At 52.8% G+C, this 23,181-nt stretch overlaps 1 protein-coding gene across 3 annotated transcripts in view; it reads left to right on the top strand.

Annotated features, from left to right (window-relative positions):
* The window catches only part of XPO6 (exportin 6), a 107,147-nt gene extending 103,618 nt beyond the window's left edge, over positions 1–3,529 (top strand). For all 3 annotated transcript variants that reach the window (XM_032604540.1, XM_032604541.1, XM_032604538.1), the window contains exons 23-24: positions 79–309; positions 2,841–3,529. In XM_032604540.1, the coding sequence (XP_032460431.1) occupies positions 79–309; positions 2,841–2,942 (333 nt within the window). In that variant the 3' untranslated portion in view covers positions 2,943–3,529. The remainder of the gene's footprint in view (positions 1–78; positions 310–2,840) is intronic.
* Positions 3,530–23,181: the final 19,652 nt, after the last annotated feature.

The raw sequence follows: 23,181 nt of genomic DNA, 5'->3' as shown, positions 1-23,181 counted from the left end.
GGTCAGTGGCTGCGGAGCACAACAGGAAGTAGGCAGGGAGCCCGCCCGTCCTTCGCTCACCCTGCTTTCTGTCTGCAGAAGATCTTCCGGACCACCATGCTCTTTCAGTTTGTGAACGTGCTGCTCCAGGTCCTGGTTCACAAGTCCCACGACCTCCTGCAGGAGGAGATTGGCATCGCCATTTACAACATGGCCTCTGTGGACTTCGATGGCTTTTTCGCGGCCTTCCTCCCAGAGTTCCTGACCAGCTGTGATGGTGTGGATGCCAACCAGAAAAATGTGCTGGGGCGGAATTTCAAGATGGATCGGGTGAGGAGAGAGAGGCCAGGCTAAAGGGAGGGCAGGCGTGGGCTCTCAAGCCTGGCACCTGTTCCGAGAGGAGGGGGCAGGCTGCCTCGCGCGTGCTTTGTGCCCCCGGCGGCTCCACTGTAGCTCGTGTGGCTCCTGGATGACTCGGTGCCGTGGCTGGATTGAGGAGCACACGCTGTCCCCCAGTGGTGGCCTCTGCAGCACATATATTCTTCGTCTCAGCTACTGGGCCCGGTTCTGGCCCCAGCCGTCCGCCTGATTTGTCTCAGCTTCTTTGCACCCTGTCGAGCCCACCTCTGACTGGGGCCCAGCTCTTGTTTCCTCTGGGTTGTGAGCCAGTACAGCCAGGACTTGCAGACAGGCCATGAAGATTGATGCCTGGGAGCCCAAGCATCAGGGTTTAGCGGTGGTGCCCTGGGCTCTTCCAGATGCCAGGCTCAGTGGGGCTGACCTGCTGCCAGGCCCTGGGAGGAGCCTCCCAGTGCCCACCCAGAGACGGTCAGGTGGGCTGTTGCGCCTGGGCATCCCCTTGAGTGGGAACTGGGGTGGTGAGGTCTGTGGATGCACGTGAAGCCATCGTTGCTAGTGTGTCCGGGTCCCATGGTGCCCAGCCTCTCCTGTCCTGAGGCCTCGTTGCTGGGCCCTCACCTGTCCTCCTTCTTCCAGTTTCAGCTGCTGTAAGTCTTGGCTGTTCGCCCGCCAAGAGGCTCTTCCTGGAACTTTTCCTATCGAATAAGTAATTTTCGTCTTTCAGCCACTCACACTTGATGCAGTGACACCTTCTCTTTCTCCCACATCCTCTTGGTGGTGTTGACCTGACCGCCGTGCGAGAACAGCCCATCCACGTTCCACTTCAGCGTCCAGGGTTGCGTCCAGGGTTGCGTGTTGCTCTTGCTGGAGCAGACTGTTCGTCTTCCTTGCTTGTCTCGTCTGTGATACGTGTCGGGGTCGTTCTTTCTTAGACTCAGCTCCTGTTTTCCCTTGTCTTGGAAACTTTCTCTCCCTGGCGTTGATCTTGTTTTCTCCTGAGCTTCGTTAAGTTCACTTCAGCCAGTTGGGTGTTTTGTCATCCTTATCCTGGAGGCCAAATCCTAATATTTAATGATCAGTTTCTAATGATGTCATTCTCAGTCAACTTCTTGATTTAAAGCAGTGGTTTTCAAAGCTATTGATAGGTATGCATCAGAGCACCTGGGGTGCTTATTAAAAATGGAGAAGTATACTGCCATGTTCCATTCAAGACTTTCGAATTTGGCATTTGGGCACCACTGATTTTAAAAATATCCCTTGGTTTGTCTTCTTGAGGATGAAATAAGTAAAGGAATCAGCGCCTTCATTCATTCATTCATCCATCCACTGTGTATTTGAAGCTGGCTGCTTCTCCAGCCCTGTGCCAGGTGTCCAGGAGCTCCTGCCTCCCTGCCTTTAAGGAGTCCTGCTGGGAAGATGGGCAACAGCGCCCTCTGTGGACCACACTGAGCCAAGCACCGTATTTGCCTCGGCTTTTTTATAGCCTTCCGACAGCCTTCTGAAGTGTAGGTCCTGTTGTTTAACCCCACTTCACAGAGGAGCCCAGGCTCAGAAAGGGCAGCAGTTGGTTGGCAGTTACAGAACTTGGGATTGGTGGAGCCAGGAAGCGGGATCTGGAGCTGGGGCTTCTGGCTCCAGAGCCTGCCCTCACTGTCCACAGGCGGGGTGAGCCAAGGGCCTCAGAGAGCTTGGAGCAGAGGCAGCGACCTAGCCCACTGGAGCCAGGAGATAGGACGTATCCGAGTGGCCTTTTTGGAAGAGGCAGGCTTTGAGCTAAAGTTTGAAGAGGAGGAGAGGTTAGCCAGGTGGCCTAGGGGGTGTGGACAGGCACCGTTGATGTTACTTTGCCTGTGGACCTGCAATCCAGCCTTCAGTAATCCCAATCCAAAGATGAAGAAGCAGACCTCGGCTGGTCCTGTAGTGGTCCATGGTTGAATTTGGGCTTCCTGCTGTGAGGGGCCTTCTCTGTTTGTATTCTGCAGCCTAGCAAGCTAGGTGTCATGAGACATATGGGCCACTGTGACTCTTGATTGGCAGGGCCTGGGTGGAGAAGGGTTCTGCAGATGTGGCTCGGCCGGCCGTGGTGGAGGGGAGCCGTATCCGTGCTCGGGAGCGAATCCAGTCTGGATCCCCTCCCGTCCTGACTGTGTAACCTGGGGCAGGTTTCTTAATCTGTCTGCGCTTCGCTTTCTTCATCCTTCAAATGACGGTACTAACAACCTGCACCGCAGGCTGGCAGTGAGGATTAAACAACTTCTGTCTCTGAATTGCTTGGGACAGGGCCTGGCACGTGGTGGGCACTAGGGGAGTATCAGCTGTTGTTCTTTTTCTCCCACCGTGCCTTCGCTGACACGTGGGGCAAGACTGAGTGAGTGAAGATTCGCGTTTTGTCAAATGTTCTCAGAGCTCCGGACGCCCTGTGGGACAGGAGTGGCTGGTGGGGTGGGGGTGATTTTGGGTGTTGGGTGGGGCTGGGCTGCAGCTGTGCCCCTGCCTTCCAGGACCTGCCCTCGTTCACCCAGAGTGTGCACAGGCTGGTCAACGACCTGCGTTACTACAGACTCTGCAATGACAGCCTGCCCCCTGGCACCGTGAAGCTCTAGGTGTGGCCTGCTCACCGCCCAAGGGACGTGGACTCCTGCCGCCGCCACCTGCACCACCTCCGCCTGCTGCCACGGGTGTCTCCCGGACGGGCCTGGGCCACTCCTCGGCTTCTCACGCCCGGAACGGCGTCGCCTGCCCTCGCCCCCCTCCACGCTCCTCTCCTGCCACCCACCCAGCAGAACTGGCTCCGGGGTGTCCAGGGGTTTGGAGCAGGCAGGGATCATGCGGCCAGGTACCAGCGAGGCAACGGGAAACCCTGTGGGGTGGTCCGTGCAGATCATGCGTGTATCAGTCACGAGGCAGAAATGCCAAGGACAGCTGTGACAGTGCCACCTTCTCACCATTCCACCTCCCCACCCCTCCCGGCCCAGCCGGCTGAGGAGAGGCATGATGTTGGAACTACTTCGGCACTTCTGTCGAGCCTCTCCCTCCCTCCCCCTCCCCCTCAATTGCCTTGAAGTCTCAGAGATTTGCAGACCCATGGGGTTTTTTTTTGTTGTTCTTGTTTTCTCATCATTCCATTGTGATACTAAGAAACTAAGAAGCTTAATGAAAAAATAAAATGCTTATGTTGTTGTTATATAAACGCTGGTTAGGGAGCTTCTTTTCCACTCAAAACTTCCTCAAGGGCCAGCATCCAGGTGAAGGGGAGAGTCCTGGCAGGGTGCCGGGCAGCAAGGGGTGAGGCCTGTGTCGGTGCCCTGGGGGAGCCCCTCCGAGGAGGACCAGCTTACATCCCATCCTCTTCTCGACAACATCTTTATAACAGTGGGAAGACGCAGGGTCCCTGTTTCTCAAGTTCAGGGACGGTGGGGGACTTGGTCTGACAGCTACCCTAGTGGTGGAGGTGGGCCTGGAGTCCAGGTGGTGTCCACACCCCGGCTTCTCAAAACGTGGGCTCCCACTCCTCCCCCTCCCAGAGAGTGGACCCCTCGACAGACTGAAGTCTCGCCTGAGGACAACAGGGAGGTGAAGGTCTCTTAATGGATTGTCTGAGAATGGGGGTTGGGGAGGGGAGGGGAGGGTGTAGCTGTGTGAGGGGCGAGGAGTGGGTGGGACCCAGGGCTTGCTGGTGTGTCACAGAGGTGAGGCCTTGACCAGTTGTTCATGTGAAGAAATGACACTTGTCCTTGAAGTTTCTAGGATAACGGATCGGCAGCTCCTCCTGCTCTAGGTGTGACAGGGACTGGACAGACAGGACTGGGGTTGCTTCTAATGAGGAACACCACGCCTGACAGGAAGAGGTTTGCTCACCTGAAAGTGAGGGTAGGGGTGTTATGTGAAGGCTCATTGACAGAACTGGGGAGGGAGTTGGGGGCTGATGGCTTCTACTTCTGAGGCCTTTCTTTATAAGAATAACTTTGGTGGGGGTGGGGACGTGGGCTGGATTTGAGCTACGCGCACACGTACACATAGCCCCTTGCTCCGCGTCAGTCACAGCCTCCCAGCTGCAGCTAGCCCCAGTTCAGAGTTCATAGAGGAGGGAATTGAAACTTCAGTCGCTTTTCAACAGAAGGGAATTAGCATCCAGTTATTCCTGGGCTATAAACACCACCTCACCTGCCTGCTAGGCAAGGCCGGGAGCGCTGCCTGTGCCCGAGATGATGAAAGGGCTTTTTGAATGCCTAATGACCGAGGGGGTGAGGGGAATGGGTTTGGTCGCCTGTGAGCCCCACCCTTGGATGGAACACAAGGCAGGACTTGGGATGGTAGAGGAAAGGCCTTGAGGAGTAAGGTGGGCTGGGATGGAGGATTTTTATTCTAAGACTGATGGGCGTGGCCCCAGCTGCATGGATTGTAGTGAGCTCCCAGTCCTTGGAGGTGGACAAGAAGAGGCTGGGTGACCTGCAGGAAGGGTTCCTCCCCTGGGAGGGAGGTCAGACAGGTCTTGATCCGATTTCTCTTGACTGCAGCGCCCCACATAGGGCCTGGTACAGAGCAGGCCTTAGGACGCCTGGGTGGAATTGGATAAGTTCTCAGGCCCTTGGCAAATCCAGAAACTGTCTTTGTGATCTGAGGAAGGGGATGGGGAAAGGATAGAGATGGACAAGAGGGAGCCTTTAGGTCAGTCTCAGCTAGGGACAGATAATGGCTGGGGGTTTTCAATGAGGTGGGCTGCTTTCCCTGCCACCTTTGGGTGCAAGGAGTTTGCCTCGGCTCCATTTGACGCCCATGTCCTGCTTTTCCTCTGGTTTATGTCATTTACATCCGCCAAAGGCACAGCCGCTGGCTTTGGGAAGGGTTCTGATGAAATTTTCTGGTTTTCACAATTTATGGCATTTTCCTCCATTGCCTACCATTGGCCTCACACAATGGAGGGTTGACATTTTTTTAACAGCCTTTTTTCCCCCTCCAACTACAAAATGTAGAAGAATATGTAAAAAATGCAGAAAAAAAAAATAGGGTCATCTAATCCCAGTGCCCAGAGAAAACCACTGTTAGTATTTTGGTGAATTTTCTTTCAACATTTCCCTATTTGTCTGCAAACATGTATGATTTTCCTTTTCCTTTTTTTTTTTTTAAATAGAGGTCCTGTTTTTGTAGTCTCCTTTTGATTTATTTAACATGACCATTTTCTCATGTTGTTAAATATTCTACTAAAACATGGTTTTTAATGGTGGATGGTATTGTAATTGGGAAGAACAAATCTGACTCCATGTTAGATCTGTTTCTTTTACTTTAATCTTTGTGTTCTGTTGCCTTTGCTTCCAGTTAAGAATGTTGCCCATAGCCTGAAATATACAGGACAGCCTATTCTCAAGGCTATACTTTTTTTTTTTTTTTGCGGTCCGCGGACCTCTCACTGTTGTGGCCCCTCCCACGGCGGAGCACAGGCTCCGGACACCCAGGCTCAGCGGCCGTGGCTCACTGGCCCAGCCGCTCCGCGGCATGTGGGATCTTCCCGGACCGGAGCACGAACCCATGTCCCCTGCATCAGCAGGCGGACTCTCAACCACTGCGCCACCAGGGAAGCCCCCCCCCTTTTTTTTTTAATTGGCGTATAGTTGCTTTACAATCAGCTTTATGTGTAGATACATATATCCCCTCTTTTTTGGACTTCCTTCTCATTTAGGTCACCACAGAGCATTGAGTAGAGCTCCCTGTGCTACACAGAAGGTTCTCATTAGTTACCTATTTTATACGTAGTATCAACAGGTGTATATATGTCAATCCCAATGTCCCAAGGGCTATACCTGTTAAGAGTATTACACTTTTCTGCTCATACAGAGATAAAATGTTGCAGAACAGAGAATAATACTTGGCTTGTTGGAGGTTTACAGGAACATGGTGACCTGACCTATGGGGACAAAGGATTCCTGCACCAAGAAGTTTGTAACAACCAGCCACACCCCTCCCTCACCTTTTAAAATGCTTTGCTGCAAGCTTTCAGGTAGTTTGGGGTCACGCCCCCCATCTCCTTGCGTGGCCCTGCAATAAACCTTTCTCTGCTCCAAACTCTGATGTTTCCGTTTGGCCTCGCTGGGCGTCAGGCACACAGACTTGCAGTTGTTGGCAGTATTCTATCATATGGCTATACCGTGATTTGTTTATAGTTTTTCTTATTACAAATGATGCTGCAGTGAACGTCCTCGTACATAAATCTTGGTACTTGTGTGATTATTTCCATAGGTTCAGTTCCTACATGTGAAACTGCTGGGTCAAATATTTTTGAGGCTTGTGATATCACTGGGGCCTGACTTCTATTCAGAAGAAGGATGAAAGTTACAGACTTCAGAGTTGCAAAATGTCTGAGCTGTAAGGCTCACTGAGACCATTTGACCAAATCAGCCCCTAATTTTGTGGATCGTGGGGACCCTGAGCCCCAGGGCCTCCTGGCTGGCTAGTGGCAGCCTAACCAGGCCTCCTGCCCACTTCTGAGCAACATTAGTGTCCCCAAGTGACACCTCTGCCAGGCAGCTGGGACCAGAGAGAGGGACCTTGACAGGAGCCATGGTTGGTGATGGCTCGTCAATTTTACAGACTTACCAAATGCCTCCATAAGCCACGTGCTTGGGCTGCGAGGGAAGGATTTGGAGATTAATAAGACACAGCCTGTGTCTGCAAGGAACTCACAGACCAGTGAGGAGAAAGGCAAACAGATTGTTGCAGAATCTAAGTACTTAGGACTGTGATCAAGGTTAGGAGTCCAGAAAATGGACAGAGGGTTGTAGAACTAGGGGATCAGGGGAGGCTTCATTACAGGTGACGATCATCTGAGCAGGTCTCGCCTCTGGGCGAGTGGGCAGAGGAAGGCTGAAGACACCTTGTGACGGCATCTTAAGGCTGGCAACCAGGCTGGCGCTGACTGGAGACATTTGAATATTGCCATGAAACTTTGGTGGACAGATGGGTAGGATGACTATAATTTTTTTTTCCCCAAACCCGGATGTCTTGAGTGAAAAGAGACATTATCACAGTAACTCTGGGGCGACAGGTGTAAACTGGGACTTCTGTTCTCCCTAGCCCTGGAAGAGAAAGTGTCTGGCCCTGGGAGGCTTGTAGTGTCTGGAAGACAGACGATCCCTGGCGTCCTTCCTTTCAGCTTCAGGTGCAGCTGCCTGGCTCATCAGGAGGGATCGACTCTGAGCTGGTCCCCAGCACTGAGATAAACATGACGAGCAACATCGTATTCTGCACAGCCAGCATTTTGGTGGTTGCAGTTTGACCAGTTTGGTTCATCCCCACACCAGCTCCAAGGGAAAGCTGGGGTCTTCCCTGACCCTCTGGACCTGAGCTGGCTGCCCTCCTCCAGATCCTCCACTCAGAAGCTCTCCTGCACGCCCCTTGACAGCGAGGCTTCCTTGCTAACCATACGGCGCCTCTGTCCCCCGCCGGGATGAGATCTCCTTGAAGGCAGAGGAACATCTGTGTCCCCAGCACTCAGTGTAGGGCCTGGAGCAGGTGCCCCCAAAACACTGAGTGCGTGAGCGTTTTCCAGATGTATCTAAATGGGTTTTTCCTCAAAGGAGGAAGCTGGAGTCACACTGAGGTCTCTCCTGGCGCTAATTTTTAACACAATGAAGCTGCGTCCTTGGTGTCTTCTCAGAACGCCTGGCCTTACTTTCAGGCTCCTTAGGGAAAAGCGCTTGAGAGAACGGCTCTTCAGTGAAGGATTTCTTCAGCTCAGGGACTCCCTTTTCCGCTCTTCCCTGTCTGCATCATTTGGAAACATCTTTTAAAAGCCATGTTAATTGATTGGCTCGGGCCCTAGGTGGGGTGGTGGGTTTCGCCACAGACATGGGTTATGCGGCCTCCTGGGTCTAAGCCGAGAGCCCTGTGTGGTGCCCGCAGTGGGGGGCAAGGAGGGTGAGAGATTAATTATTTAAACACATCCAGCAGCTCCAGTTTTCCTTCTCTTTATTGTGCAAACAATACATGTTCCTTTCAGAGAAACAGAAAGAAAATAGAAGTTTCTTAAGTCATTATAATGACTCAGTGGGTGGCCTTCCAGACCTTTCCTTCTGTGTACGTATATGCACACACCTCTTTCAGGGTGTACAACATGATGTTATGTGTGTGGCAGGGTTTTGCCCCCTTAGGCCTCTGTGCATATACACACACCTTTTGGTGGGTCACAAACCCCTAGAGACCCCAGCTGTCTGGCTGTTTCTGCCTAAGCCATGACGGGGACCAGTGAGGTAGAAGTGCCCTCTGGAACATTGTAGGAGGTAATCTGGGCCCTCGTCTCTTGGACCCACGTTGGTGTCTGGAGTTAGCTTGGGGCCTGAGGCTAGGACTCGTCCAGAGGGGCGGCTCCTTCCGGAAAAACCAAAACAGATACTTACCCTCACTTTGCCGAGGTGGGGCCTAAGGTCCAGAGGATGTAACCAGCCCATGCCCTGCCTCTCTCTGCCCCAGTCCTGAGCTCCCCTGGAGTCGCTGTGACCTTGCTTCCAGCCTCTGACGGCCACTGGAGTAGAAGTATTTCGGACTCCAGAGAAGGATGTGCACAGCATCTCCAGCTTCCCCCTGCTGAGCCTACCTGGGGAGGGGCTGGGAGCCCCGAGGACACTCTGGGGGCTGTTACTACCTTACTGATCTGTACTGTGGCATTTCCAAAAATAGTTCCCGCCTCCCCCGCTGCAGGATGAGACAGGCCACCACTGCCTTCCAGACGCTGCCCAGGGCTTGCTTTCTGCAGGCACCCACCCCAGCCCTTAGGATCCGCTGCTTTCAGGGCAAACGCTAACAGATAAGGAGACTGAGACGCAGAGAGGGGAAGTGAATTTCCCAAGGCCACACGGCAAGTCATTGGCAAAGCTGGGGTCCAGATTTAGGTCTGTGTGGTTCCAGAGCCTGCGTCCTTTCTGCTATGCCTGTGCTCACGGAGGAGCCAGCCTCCGCTCAGCCTCACTGGGGAAACGGCATGCTGAGGGGCCTTGGAAGCTTCTGTGCTCCTGTCAGCCATTCCTAAGCTCGTTTCCTCCCGCCTCCCTCCCTCCCTCCCCTCCTCTCTTTCTGTCTCCCTTCCTTCCTTCCTTCCTTCCTTTCTCTTTCTTCTCCTCTTTTTCTTTCTCTCCCTTCTCTTTCTTTCTCTCTCGCTTTCTCTCTCTTTCTTTCTCTCTGTTTTTAAATATTTATTTGGCTGCATCAGGTCTTAGTTGTGGCACGTGGGACCTTCGTTGTGGCCTGTGGGATCCTTAGTTGCGGCATATGGGTTCTAGTTCCCTGATCCGGGATCAAACCCCGGGCCCCCTGCATTGGGAGCGTGGAGTCTTAGCCACTGGACCACCAGAGAAGTCCCCTAAGCTCATATTCTGCTGAGCCGAGGAGACAGGACATTTGTCACTGTCACCCTTGAACTTGAAGGACATTGAGGCCCAGAGGGGTTATGTGGCTTGCCTGAGGTCACACAGCTTGTAAGTGGCAGGGCGGGAAACCAGGTCTACGGGATTCCAAATTCTGTTCCCTGCCAGAGGTGCTGTGGCTGCTGTGCCTGGAGTCGGATTTGTTCTTCCTGAGAGGAAGTGCTTGTGGATGGAACTGCTGGAGGAGTCTCAGAGCCTGAGCTGGCTGTGGGGACAGTGGGAAGCTGAGAGCCAGGAGTCTGGGTCCCTGGGGGCCCAGATTCACCGGGTCTGCCGGGTCCCATCCCTTTCTGGTTTTGGAGCCTGGGCATGTGAGGAGAGGACTGCTTCCTGACGCACAGTGTGCTCCACACAGTTGTTTCTGCTTCCTTTGGCGGCTTTGAGAGCTGTTTGCAGAATCCAGTTTGTATAGATGACCCAGGTGGAGTGCACTTCTGGGAGACCCTGGGCACTCCGGTCCATCCCTGAGCACAAGGCTCCTTGGGGTTTCTCTGTGCACAGGGGCTATGGAGCCAAACAAAGGCTCCTTAATAGAACAATGCGTGTCTGACCCACCCTCGGCTCAAAGGTGTGTATCGCTTACGCATCACTCACCTGTTCAGTCTGCCAGTCCATCACCAGACGTTCACTGAGGGTTTATACTGTGACCAGTACTGGGTCGAGGACTAGGCCTGGGGCGTGGATAACCATGGGTCCTGCCCTCAAGAAAGTGGTCCATATCCTTTATATCATCATAATTACTTACGAGAGAGAGAGAGAGAGAGAGAGAGAGAGAGAGAGAGAATACACTGCGCATGTGTGGGGTGACGGACAAAATATACTCTGTGCTCTGACCTGACTCAGATGTACACAAAACGTACCTGTTTCTAGAAATCATCTCATTTTACACTGCAAAACTGGTGGCCGGAAAAACGTATTTTTTAAAAATTTTCCCATTAAACAGAAATCATTCTCTCCAGATTTAAAACAGGCTCTTCTGGATAAAATATTCCATTAAAGTTCAAACTTCAGACAAGTTTTGTGAGAATTTCAAAAGGCACCTCTTCCTTCAAATAGGGGCAGCTCTGCACCAGGAGAGTGGAGTGCAAGCAAGATTTCACCCCACACTTGCTCCCTTAGCCAGGCCTTCTTGGATGGTGAACAACCTGCACAGCTGTCCATGGCAGATTTGTCAAACTCCCCACTGAAAAGTGTCTTGTCTCAAGAGGTCTCCCTTCCCCCTCATCCCTCTTCTTTCCAAGATGGCTTTTGGGGGGAGGCAGATGTCTCTATGGGGTTGGGGGAGGGACATCCAGGTCTTGTTTTGGACTTTGGATCCTCAGACTAAAAGGCTACTATTAGATGATCATGGTCCCCTCAGGACTGAATATCCGAAACCGACTCAATCCTGTGTCTGAAGCTAAGTGTGTCTGCGTGCCAGACCCTTGCCTGTGACATCTGACCTTTACCATCCCCACCAGGACACAGCAGGTTGTCACCGGCGCCTGAAGTCTCCGCCTTCCCGTCAGCAGAGTAGAAAATCAGAGTGAGTGGGTTTGAGGACTCGATGCTGTTTGGTGCCCCAGTAGTTAAGTGGGTGGTGGAGCAGCTCCTGCCTTTCCAACCCTCCAGGCCGGGGGTGGCCTGTTGCCCTGGGGCAGGCCTCAGGCTCCTGTTCTTGAGCCTCAGCTTTCCTCCCCTACCCTGGGGACCGGGCCTCCCTCCAGTTCCCCCGGGCCCTGCGGGTTAGGGCTTCCTCTCCCACCTTCAACCACCCCCCGGGGTCCAGCTCCCACCACTCTTCCAGACAACTCTGGAGAGGCCATGGCCGTAGAAAAGGGAGTTGGCAACAAGAAGTGAGGTCAGAGGGGGCAGAGCCGGAGTTCTGGCACAGATGGGCATCAGTCCTGCTGGTCAGTCTTGGGCAACATGCTGGCCGCTGCCCACATGAAGCCTCGGCCCATGTGACCCCTGAGGGGTCGGCTGCTCACTGGCTGGTCTTCAGTTTGCACGTGGTGACAGCTGACGGTCCCCATCCCCATCCTCATGCTCCGTCTTCTCTCCGGCCCCTCTGCCCACCGATCCAGCCTCCCAGAGGCAGAGTTTGGGGTCAGCCCTGGCCTTGCATTCTGAGGGGGCAAGCAGAAAGAACCAAGAGCATTTGCTTCCCTAGGGAGGGGGCGCTTCATGACCATGTCCAAACAGCCTCACCTTTCAGTGTAGACCAGCAGGACTTGGTGAGAACAGGAAGCTGCCCGGGCAACCCTTAATCAGGCTTGGAGATCCGCTATGAGGAGCTAAACTCCAACCGCTGCTCAGTCCTACCAACCACCTCTAAAATCTCGATGTCCCCCCCCACGCTCTGCCTCCTACTCCAGGAAGCTACTTGACTCTCTCCCAAATTGGAATGCTAGGTCGGCGCATGTGATGGCAACAGGGAGACTGGGACAGGGAGGCTGGGACGTGTGTATTGCCTTCTATGCTGGGAGATGGACGCATACTGCGAGAATTTCCCCCAGATACAAAGGCTATTTAAAAGATGGTGGGCATGGGGCTTCCCTGGTGGCGCAGTGGTTGAGAGTCTACCTGCCGATGCAGGGGACACGGGTTCGTGCCCTGATCCGGGAAGATCCCACATGCTGCGGAGCGGCTGGGCCCGTGAGCCATGGCCGCTGAGCCTGCGCGTCCGGAGCCTGTGCTCCGCAATGGGAGAGGCCACAACAGTGAGAGGCCTGCGTACCGCAAAAAAAAAAAAAAAAAAAAAAAAAAAAGATGGTGGGCAGCTGCGTGTGCGGCCTATGCCCACTAGGTGGCCACACAGGTATTTCTGGATCCATAGGACTCCTCCAGCTAGACCCACTCCACAGACCCTCCCCTCAGGTATGACAGTGTGAGGGGCTGGCCTGGGGACCCCGTCCTCGGTCTGCCCCTCCCGCCCCCGCAGTCTCAGGCCCTCTGGAGGTGCTGATGCAGCCAGAGAGGTGGGTGCCTGGGAGCTTGGTGGAGCTCAGAGTCTGTCTGTTCTTGTCGAGGTCCTGAGAGTCAGGTTCGGACAGATCTGGGTTCAAGTTCACATTCTACTGCTTCCTAGATGTAGGGCCAGACCCTAAACACTGGAAAAGTGTAGTGCCAACACCCCACCCCCAACCCCAAAGTAATTAAAAATAAAAACAATACTAAGTCAATTATGCTTCAATAAAACTGGGGGGAAAATGAAAAAAACCCCACAATACTAAATCATAGAATTAGATTTAATATTGTAAAGTGATGCTACACTTGTCTGTGGGCTGATTTCTCTCTCTCTTGTGCTTCCATGCACAAGTCAGTCAGCCTAGCTGTGTGACCTCAGGCAAGTCACTTAGGCTCTCTGGTCCTCAGTCCTCAGCTGTAAAGGGGAGTTAGTATGAGTTCCTCCCAGGGTTGTTGAAGGACCACATGAGATGATGGATGTAGAGTATTCAGCTTCAAGCCTGGGTTGCAGTAGTTGTAGTAGAACAGTGGTCCTTTGGGTTGTTACTGATACAGGCTCCTTTGGGCCGTTGGGGTGTGTAACCCATAGCGCAGAAGGCCTGGCTTTGGCTGGTCAGCAGCAGTCGGGGTGATTGGGGGTTCAGCTGATACTTGATTGGAAAAGATGGAGACAGCTTGAGCAAAGTGTCAGACACACTGGCCAGGTGTAGACATGAAGCAGGTGTCAGGAGAGAAGATGGTCCCGGGCTGGGCATCCCCCCAGGTCCCTCATGCACTCCTCATGGCCCTGGAGAGGTGCATGGTTATCCTCACTTTCGAGGCAGAAGCTCAGAGATGCTCAGAGACACAGCAGGCAGGGCTGTGAGCCCAGGTGTGGTGGCAGCTTGCTGGTCAGCCCTCTCCTGCCACATGTGACGCAGATGGGGCTCTTCCTGAGCACCCCTCGCCCGCAGTGCTGGCCCTGGGGTCCAGGGATGGTCTGGGCAGGTCCAGGGGGGCTGGTGGACAGTGAGGCTTTCCCGGGCTGTCCCTATGGCCGCCTGTTGCCTCCAGATGCTCTGCCCTGTTCTGCATGGCTGCCACCCTGGGGACACAGGCTGTGACTTTGACACACACATGCACATCCACGCATACCGTCTGGGAGAGCAGGAATTGTCTGAGGAGGCAGAGAGCGCGTGGCCTCCCCGGGAGGTATTGACATGGCCTCCCTGGTCACGGCCAAGTTCAATGCCCCTGTTTTATAGCTTGGGAGCCCGAGGCCAGAGTGGGGAACAAGCCAGATATGAGAGCCAGGGTCAAGCCAGGATTAGAACCTAGGATCCCAGCTCGCAGCTCAACTCTCTCCACGGCATCCCTGGGAGGGGTCACCATGGTAACGGGGCGTCAGGCGGCCCAGATCATTGGGAGGAATAGGCCAGGGAGCTATCATTTCTTGAGAACCTACTAAGTGACTGGTTTATTGGGGCATTTAACTCACTGGAGTGTAAACATGAAATGGTTTCATTTCTTAAAAAATAAGGAGACAGCATAGCTACAAGCCTCAGAATTTCAACTGCCAGGGATCAAATCCTGGCTCCTGCCTCTTGCTGTGTGACCCTGGGCAAGTTTCTGAGTCTCTCTGCCACAGCCTCATCTTTGAAATGGAGATAATAATAATATGATTATTATAATAACAGTATTATAGGGCTGTTGTGACGGTTAAGAGAGTTACTAAATCTAAATAAAGCACTGTGGGGCTTCCCTGGTGGCGCAGTGGTTAAGAATCTGCCTGCCAATGCAGGGGACATGGGTTTGATCCCTGGTCCGGGAAGATCCCACATGCCGCGGAACAACTAAGCCCGTGCTCCACAACTACTGAGCCCACGTGCCTAGAGCCCGTGCTCCGCAACAAGAGAAGCCACTGCAATGAGAAGCCCGCGCACCGCAACAAAGAGTAGCCCCCGCTCGCTGCAACTAGAGAAACCCTGCGCACAGCAATGAAGATCCTACACAGCCAAAAATAAATAATATAAATAAATATTTAAAATGAATAAATAAAGCACTAGAACGCTGGCTGGTACACAAGAAGTGGTGTATATGTTAGCTGGTAGCATTGTTATTATTTTTGTATTTATTGTATTTTTATTATTCACATAATTGCCCTCAACTATACTCCATCCCTCAGTGCCCTGTTGGCCTGATTCCGCAGCTTCTGGTCCCTTTCTGTTGGAACCGTCTCATTTTAGTCGTAGGCTCAGGCCTGCATGTTTCAAAATCTCAGTCTTCAGTTCACCTCAGAGCTCCTCCCCTCCCCTCGACCCTGCAAACTGCCTGCAGAGGGGTTCCACACACGTCACGGAGCAGAAGCCAGCCTCACCTGGACCCCACCATGGTTCAATCCCCACCATGGACTCAGGCTGGGAGTCCACACCATGTCTCAGTTCTGTGGTCCCAGGAGTGGTCCTGAGACCTCCTTTCCTCCTCTAATCTCTACTGGGGATAAAAAGAGTCCTTTCCTACCCTTCTGAGGGCCACAGAGAAGAAATGCGATTTCCCCTGGTCTCCCCAGGTGCACACCACCACAGGCCCTTCAAGTGGAGATCATCTGTGGGCCAGGGTCCCTACAGGGGGCCTCTCACCTTCAGAAGTCTCTGGGCCAGAAATGCCACCAACGCCAGGTTCCCAAGTGCACCCCCAAACTCCAGGAGCCAAGCCCTGTGCAGTGGAGCCCTATCGGCCCCAGTTCTTCACCCCTCCTATGCCTGCCCTTTGTCTGTGGCTTCCAGCTCCTCCCACTACAGAGGAGTGTAACTTGGGTTTGGCCATGGACTTTCCTTGGCCAGTAAGGTAAAGTAAAAGTGTAACCAAGCAGGACCTATGAGGCCTTCCTAGAGTAGACCCCTACCCATGTCCTCTGCCTGTCTTTTGTCTGTAGAAAAACTTTAGTCAAAGAATAAATTTAATCAGAGAAGTGAGAAAATGCAGAAAGAAAGGAAAACAGTCAAGCAAGACAATATAATAATACTTTAGCCATTAATCAAAGTCAAGGACCTTTAGTTCCTCCTCAAGGACTATAGATAATATTCTGAGCCACGTCCTTTGAGCTGTTTTGCAGATACTGAAAACCCCACCAGGTGGGAGAAGTTAACTGTACACTGCCCACAAGTGCGTAGACCCCAGACTAGTAGGAACCAGAAGGTTGATGATGCTGACTCCCGATTACCTCACCACCAACCAATCAGAAGCATGTCCACGAGCTGAGCACGCCCTGCTCCTTGAACACTATAAGACTCCTCACTACCCGCTCCGGGGTGGGGCGCACAGTTTTGAGGGTAGTAGCCTGCTGTGGCCCCCTTTGCCTGGCAAAGCAATGAAGCTATTCTTTCCTCCTTCACCCAAAACTCTGTCTCCGCGTTTCTATCCGGCACTGGTGAACAGAGGCCAAATTCTGGCAAAAAAAGTGACAGCATGTCAGTTCTGACCTAGACCTTCAGAGGCCTCGTGCTCACTTCCTTGGACCTCTACTATTGTCATGAAAAGAGTAGGCCTGGACCACCCTCCTGATCCCAAGAGGAGGACGAAGGACACCCGGGGAGGAGCCGAGGCCACCCCAAGACAGGCGAGCAGGCCGAGCTGAGATGAGCAGACCCCAGCCAACCCTCTGACGTGAGAGTGAGTTCAGCTGAGATTGTGGAGCTGCCCAGATGACCCAGCTGAGACCAGCTGACCCCAGCTAGCCCCTGGACATGTGAGTAGGCCCAAAGGAGATCGGCAGAGCTGTCCTAGCCAGCTCATTCCAGATCATCCAACCCCAGTCACTGCAGATTCCTGAGCTAAATACGTGTGTGCTGTTGATGCCACTGAGGTTTTGTGGCTCTTTGTTACACAGTGTCGTCTTGGCCTTTAGTTAACTGCTACGCATCCCCACCTTCTACCCCACAATGCAGGAGAAGGGCTGAACATAAAGATGCATTACACACCTCCGTGGGCCCCGAGGAAGCTCTCTGCCCATGCTTCTCTCCTGTAGGGGCGCCATTGTGGGCCTGTGGAGCCTCTACCTCTACCAGCATCCAGCTGACAAACAAGATGCTTTTCCTTAAAGGCATCCCCTGTCTGTCTATACAATTCTCACAGATCCTCCTTCTATTTAGAACGTGGGATCCTTGGCAGCTTTGGTCCTCGGCTTCAGACCTTAGCTGCTAAGCACGGACAAAACAGGAAAAAAAGTCTCATTGGGTGGCCTGTTACCTGCATATTATCTGAATTAACGTCTGCAGCATCAGTGAGACTGCCGCCGCTTTACAGATGAGGAAATGGAGGTCAGTATGGTAAATGTCCTGCACAAGGTTGTAAGTGATGGATCCCAGATCCCAACACACGTGTCTGACAAAGGAGCCCATGCTATTAGTCATGCCACGGAAAAGAATCTCAACTGGGTGGTTGAAGCCAGCATCCCTCTCTGGCCACCTCATTGAGTCTGGGCTGAGATGGACTTCTAGAAGAATCTCTTTAGGGCTCCTCTCTACTTTCCCCCATTGCTCCTCCAGAAGGGCAGCTGCTATACTTGGGTCAGGTTTGCGGGTGAGGGTTGGGTTCCATTCGCCAGAGGCAGACTGAGAAAAGAGGTGGGCAAGGTGCCTGTGGCTGTGTCTGCCTCTTCCATTCCCCCCCGGCCCCCACTTGCTTCTTCACTTCTTTCTTTGACAAACATTCAGGGAGAATCTGCTACATGCCGGGCTCTGTTCTAGGCCCACGGGACTCAACAGTGAGTGGCAGGCCTGGTCCCGCCCTCATGTAGCTGGTGTTCCAGTGGAGAAGACAGAACAGACCATAAACGAACAACAGTCGTAAATGACTAAACGTGGGAAGGAGACCGTGCTAGGGATGGGACGCCTGCACGTCAGGATGAACGGCCGGGGGCCTCAAGACCTGGAGCTGAGACCCAATGGGACCCAATCGCGGTCTTCAGGAAGGAGGAATAGTAGTGCAAAGGCCCTGGGGCAGGAATCAGCTGGATGTGCTAGAGAACAGAAGGGAGGCCAGTGTGGCTGGAATTTAGAGAGCGAGTGGGCAGAGTATTATGAGATACTATTTGATTATCCAAACCTGGACATGTTAATTTTAATATGAATTTTAAACAATAATTGAAAATCAACAATAGTACAAAGTACTACTCCCCAAGCCCCAGCACTACCCAGGTGGGAGCTGATGTCCTGCCCCAGCTGCCTTGTTTGGCAGGTGGTGGGGTGAGGGGAGTCTCAGTCCTTCCTTTCAGCAGTCCTTGCTGAGGCTTCCATGACCCCCACCCCAAACTCGGGCCCCTAAAAGCTCCTGGGTTCCACACGGACGACAGCAGACACCGCACCAGCTCAGCAATCTCTGGCGCAGGCCGGCCTGTCAAGACCGCACATGACGCGTGCGTGCTTGCCCTGGAGCTCTGACTGTGAAGACTGTTTTCTGTGATAATTGACCTCCTTGAAAGTCAAAGCAGCAGGACCAGCCACCTCCTCCCAAGCACCTCCAGAGTCTCCTGCTGTTGGAGAAAAGTTTGTTCTGCAATCTGGTCGAGGCTTCAAAAATAAATTAATTAATTAATAAAAAAAAAAAGAAGAAGAAAAAGAAAGGTTCCACGGATGGGCTGTGAAAGATTGATCACCCTGGATCCCAGCTCTGCAGCCTCCGGGCTAAGTGACCTCGCGTGAGTCACCTACCTCGGTTTACTCATCAAAATAATTGAGGGAAGGCTGATGATCAAGACAGCTCCAAGTTAGGGCTGTGAGGGAGTTTACCGAGCGTGTGTGCGTTAATTGCAGGTACGTAGCAAGAACTGTGGTAGGAAGGAGTCCTTCTTACTATGTGGTGAAGGACCTGGAACTTAGTAGCCCCTTGACCAGTGGTACTTCAGCCAGAGATGGTGACCATTCTTCCGGTCTTGCCCTCTTCCCTCCGGACACACAGTGACCCCTTGCTGCTCCTCTCACATTCTTTCTCTTTCGGTCTCTGCACTGTTGTCCACCGAGCCCGCACCCCCGTACCCTACCCCGCCGCCCCCCTCCCCCCACCCCGCGACGGGTCTGCAAGGCTCACTTCCCTGTGGTCTCTGGTCCAGGGTATGTAAACAGCCTCCTCACCATCTGCTTCACCTCCCTGGAGTTCACCTACAGCTCTCATCAACACCTGACCTGTTAGGGTCTTTTTTTTGGGGAGGTGGGGGTAAGTGGTTATCATTAGTCTCCCTTCAAAAGAATGGAAGATTTTAGAAGGCAATAAACCACTTGTAGTGGTTGAATGATGACCCCTTCCAGCCAAAGATATGCCCACGTCCCAGAACCTGTAAATGCGACCTTATTTTTTATTTTTTGTGGTACGCAGGCCTCTCACCGTTGTAGCCTCTCCCGTTGCGGAGCACAGGCTTCGGACGCGCAGGCTCAGCGGCCCTGGCTCACGGGCCCAGCCGCTCCACGGCATGTGGGATCTTCCCGGACCGGGGCACGAACCCGCGTCCCCTGCATCGGCAGGCAGACTCTCAACCACTGCGCCACCAGGGAAGCCCAATGCAACCTTATTTTTAAAAAGGGTCTTTGCAGATATACTTAAGGATCTAGAGATGAGACCACCCTGGATTATCCGGTGGGCCCTAAATCCAATGATGAGTGTCTCCAAAAGATGTACCCAGAGGCGAAGGTGGGATGCAGATTGGAGGGATGCGGCCACAAGGAATGTCGGGAGATGCCAGAAACTGGAAGAGGCAAGGAAGGGTCCTCCCCTGGAGCCCCCGGAGGGAGCATGGCCCTGCCGACACCTTGAGTTCAGAGAGAATACGTTTCTGTTGTTTTAAGTCACTCAATTTGTGGTACTTTGTTATGCAGCACCAGGCAGCGGAAATAGTTCTGTAGCGCCAATACCCAGAACAGGGCCTGGAATGTAGCAGAGCAGGGGGCAGCAGGCTTTCTCTGGGAAGGGCCAGAGAGCAAACATTTGAAGCTCTGTGGGCTGTGGGCCGTACGTCTCTGTTGCGACAACCCAACACTGCCCTGGAGCTTGCAGGCAGCCACAGATAACACGGAAATGAAAGGGCATGGCTACTTTCCAATCAAACATTATTTGCGGACACTGAAATTTGAATTTCATATAATTTTCATGTGTCACAAAATATGATTCTTATTTTGATTTTGTTTCGACCATTAAAAAATGTAAAAACTGTTCTTAGCTTGTGGGCAGAATGCAGCAGGTGGAGGGCTGGATTTGGCCCATGCGCCTCGGTCTGCTGCTTCCTGTAACAGAGGCTCGATGGGGATTTGTTGAAGGATTGAAACATCAGAGACGGCAGCTGGATGCTCCAGTCAAGTAGCCCAGAGACCAAGATGAAACCATTTGCAGACTAAGCGCCTGGAGGATTAAAACAGACTTGGATTCTGGGGCCCTGCAAACTGCTGAAAGCAGAGGCCTCACCCCAGGATCTTCAGCCACAGGGAGGAACAAGGACGTTTGAAGGCTGATCCGGTCACTCAGATGCCTGGCTAAGGAGGTGGTTTCCAAGTCCCCTGGTGGCTGGAGCAATGGAGGATGCAGAAGGAGGCAGTGACGGCTCCCTACAAAGATCAGATGTTGAGTTGTTGGTTTAGTGACAGTGGATCCTGGGATAACGATCTGGTAGAGCTCTGAGGACAGTGGAACTAAAATTCTAACCCAGTGGTGGCAAACTCCAGTGCCTGCTGGGATTAGGTCAGGGATAGGAATGAGCAAAGTAGCTCTGATGTAAGACAATAGGGAGTGGTGGGGACTGTGGCAAAGTGGAGAGACTGTATCCTATCTAAAACAGTTACTCAGTTCCAGCCAGTTCTGCCAGCTGGGAATGCAGGCCCAGTGCTGGCAGACTTTTAGATCGTCCCTAAGAAGCTGGAGAATCCAATTATTTGTATTCGATCTCCCGATTTAAAATCTTGGCTCACATTAAAAAAAAAAAAAAAGTCATAACAGGAGTTTTCCATAGGTTAAGTGGACACTGTCGTACCCATCTTACGTTCAGAGGGGCTAAGTTGCTTGACCAGCAACACATATCTATGAGATGGCCAATCTGGATGTGGGTGACATCATAGTCTTCCAAGTGGGGGCTTTGTGTGGCCCCGTTCCCTGAGCAGAGTGGTCCAGGGGGCCCAGAGGGTCTCTCCAGCTAGGAGGTCTGGGTCCCTGATGCCTTAAGTCAGAGGGGGCAGGAGGGGGGTGTTCAGGTTCCGGAAATGACATAGCCACACTTGACCCTCCTTCTTGGTTGATGGAGAAGTGGCTGGGTACACACTCCCGTGTCTGATGGGAGCCGCTGTCACTCGTGTCTGTGAAGGAGGCAGTTTTCTGCGAAGAAACCTTGGGAAATTGGACGTGGCTGCTGTGCCTGCATCCTTAGGGGCCTGGGAAAGCGCTTTGCATGCAATTAGCAGATTAGACAGCCCCTTCTGCCACCCCCGACCCGCCTCTTCACCCTGTCATTTCACAATTCCTCCAGGACCGGCGATGGCGATAGTGGAGAAGGATTTGCTTTTAATGGGTCTGCCCAGAATTGCCTTGTTTTCTTGACGTTGACAAACTAGATCCCTTAATAAAAGTTTCATGACTCAATTTAGTGAGGGAGACATGTAATCCCAGCCGCTACCGTCCTGATCTCAAAGATTATCCCTGGGCGTAGGTCCCAGGAACATTCCTGTGTTTGACACGAGCACTGTCTCTAGGGGCATCGCCTGCTGAGTTGCCAGGGCACCCGTGGGCAGAAAGATCCGCCCACTGCCCGGGAAGGCCTCTCTGCCATTGCTTCCCTCTGCCCTCTCGTGGTGGTCATTGGCCATTTTGGCCATCCAGAATCTGTTCTCTCGTATCTGCCCTAATCACCTGTGGGGATTGTTTGCAGACCTACCAGCCCTTTGCAATACTCCCTCTCCCTTTAGATCTGGGCAGAAATGCTTAGACCAATGCCGGGAAGTGACTCCATGTGTGTGCCTAGGGCAGAGCTTAGGAGGCCTTGTGGCTTCCACCTGTGCCTTCTAAGACCTCCAAGACACACGCAAAACAGGAGCCCCGTCTAGCTGACTGGAGGGGGGGGGGGGCTCACGTGATGAACTAAGGCACCCCACCGAGCATAGTACCAGCTTCCAGGTGTACAAGTGAGCTCCTCATCGATCCTATGGCCTAGTCGAGCCATCAGAAGACTGCAGCCCACGAATGGTACCAGGAGAGAGAAGTATAGTTGCCTAGATTCCAACCCACAGGATCATGAGAAACAGTAATTGTTGCTAAGTTTTGCGAGTTGTTAACACAGCAATAGATAATTTTTGTAGCCACCTCTCTCTGTCTCCTCCATGATGTTTGGGCAGGGACTGACCCCAGCCGGCAGCTCCAGGGGTGGGTCCTGACTGTCTTAAGCCAGTCGGAGGATCCCATTCTCTCTGTCTACAGTGAGACGTCAAGAGCCATCTGCTGGGGCTTCTGGGAAAGAGAAACTTCCCCATCATCTAAGAAAGAGCTGGCGTGGTGTGAGAATGTGAGGTCAGGAATCCAGGCAGGTTGGACTTGGCGAGGGAGGTCTGTTGGTCTTGGCTGGCTTGGTCACGTATCTGGGAATCAGGAGGGGCTGTCAGTCAAGGTCCCCTTCCTGGGGCCAGCAGCCTAGCCCAGGTGTGTTCTGATCACAGCGACGACAGAAGTACAAGTGGGAACTTGCAAGATCTCATGAGGCCTAGACTGAGGACCAAGCCACCAACATCTTGACCTCATGCTCTTGGCAAAGCCGTGTCCAAAGTCAAGAGGCAGGGAAGCAGGCCCCGCCCACTGTGGAAGGACAGTGTAAAATGGCAAAGGGTACAGATACAGGATGGGTAAAGAATGGGGGCCAAGGATGGGATCTACCTCATTTATTCATCTCAACAGCCTAAATCCACCCCCTGTGTGCCCACCCTTGGCTCACAAACCCCAGCCAAGTCTCTTCCTGGGGAAGCCTCCCCTCATGGGTGTTGGTCAGGCGGTAGATTTTCTCTTCATGATAAACTTACCCCAATGAGGGAGCTTTCTCCCTTGCACTGGGTTGAACCCAGTGTTTGGTTTTCCTCACTCCTGGGGAGACAGGAATGGAATACATCCCATTCTTCCTACTTCTGTTTCTCCATGCTTCACTGCCTTCACCTGTTTTAACGAAACCCTCTTCTAACTCAGTAGAATTCTTTTCTGCTCAAAAACTCTACACAATGTTACATGTCAAATTTATTCCATTAGGAAGACCAAAAAACAAACAACTAAACAAAACCCCCTCCCAACACACAGAACAGAGTTGACCACTCAGAGAGTTGCCAGGTGGAACTTCCAGAAGTGATGGCTGCCAGGTCAAAGTATCCTGGGCCACAGGAACGGGAGTCACATACCTGGGGTTGAACTCTAGCTCTGCCATTGACCTTGGGCAGGTCAACTCCTCTTTCAGCCTCAGTTTTCTCATCTTTAAAATGGGGATACAAGGGCC

This window comes from Phocoena sinus, chromosome 15 (genome assembly GCF_008692025.1).
Source record: "Phocoena sinus isolate mPhoSin1 chromosome 15, mPhoSin1.pri, whole genome shotgun sequence".
Taxonomy (NCBI): domain Eukaryota; kingdom Metazoa; phylum Chordata; class Mammalia; order Artiodactyla; family Phocoenidae; genus Phocoena; species Phocoena sinus.
The sequence above is the reverse complement of the archived record's forward strand: the minus strand, read 5'-3'. Positions and strand labels throughout refer to the sequence as shown.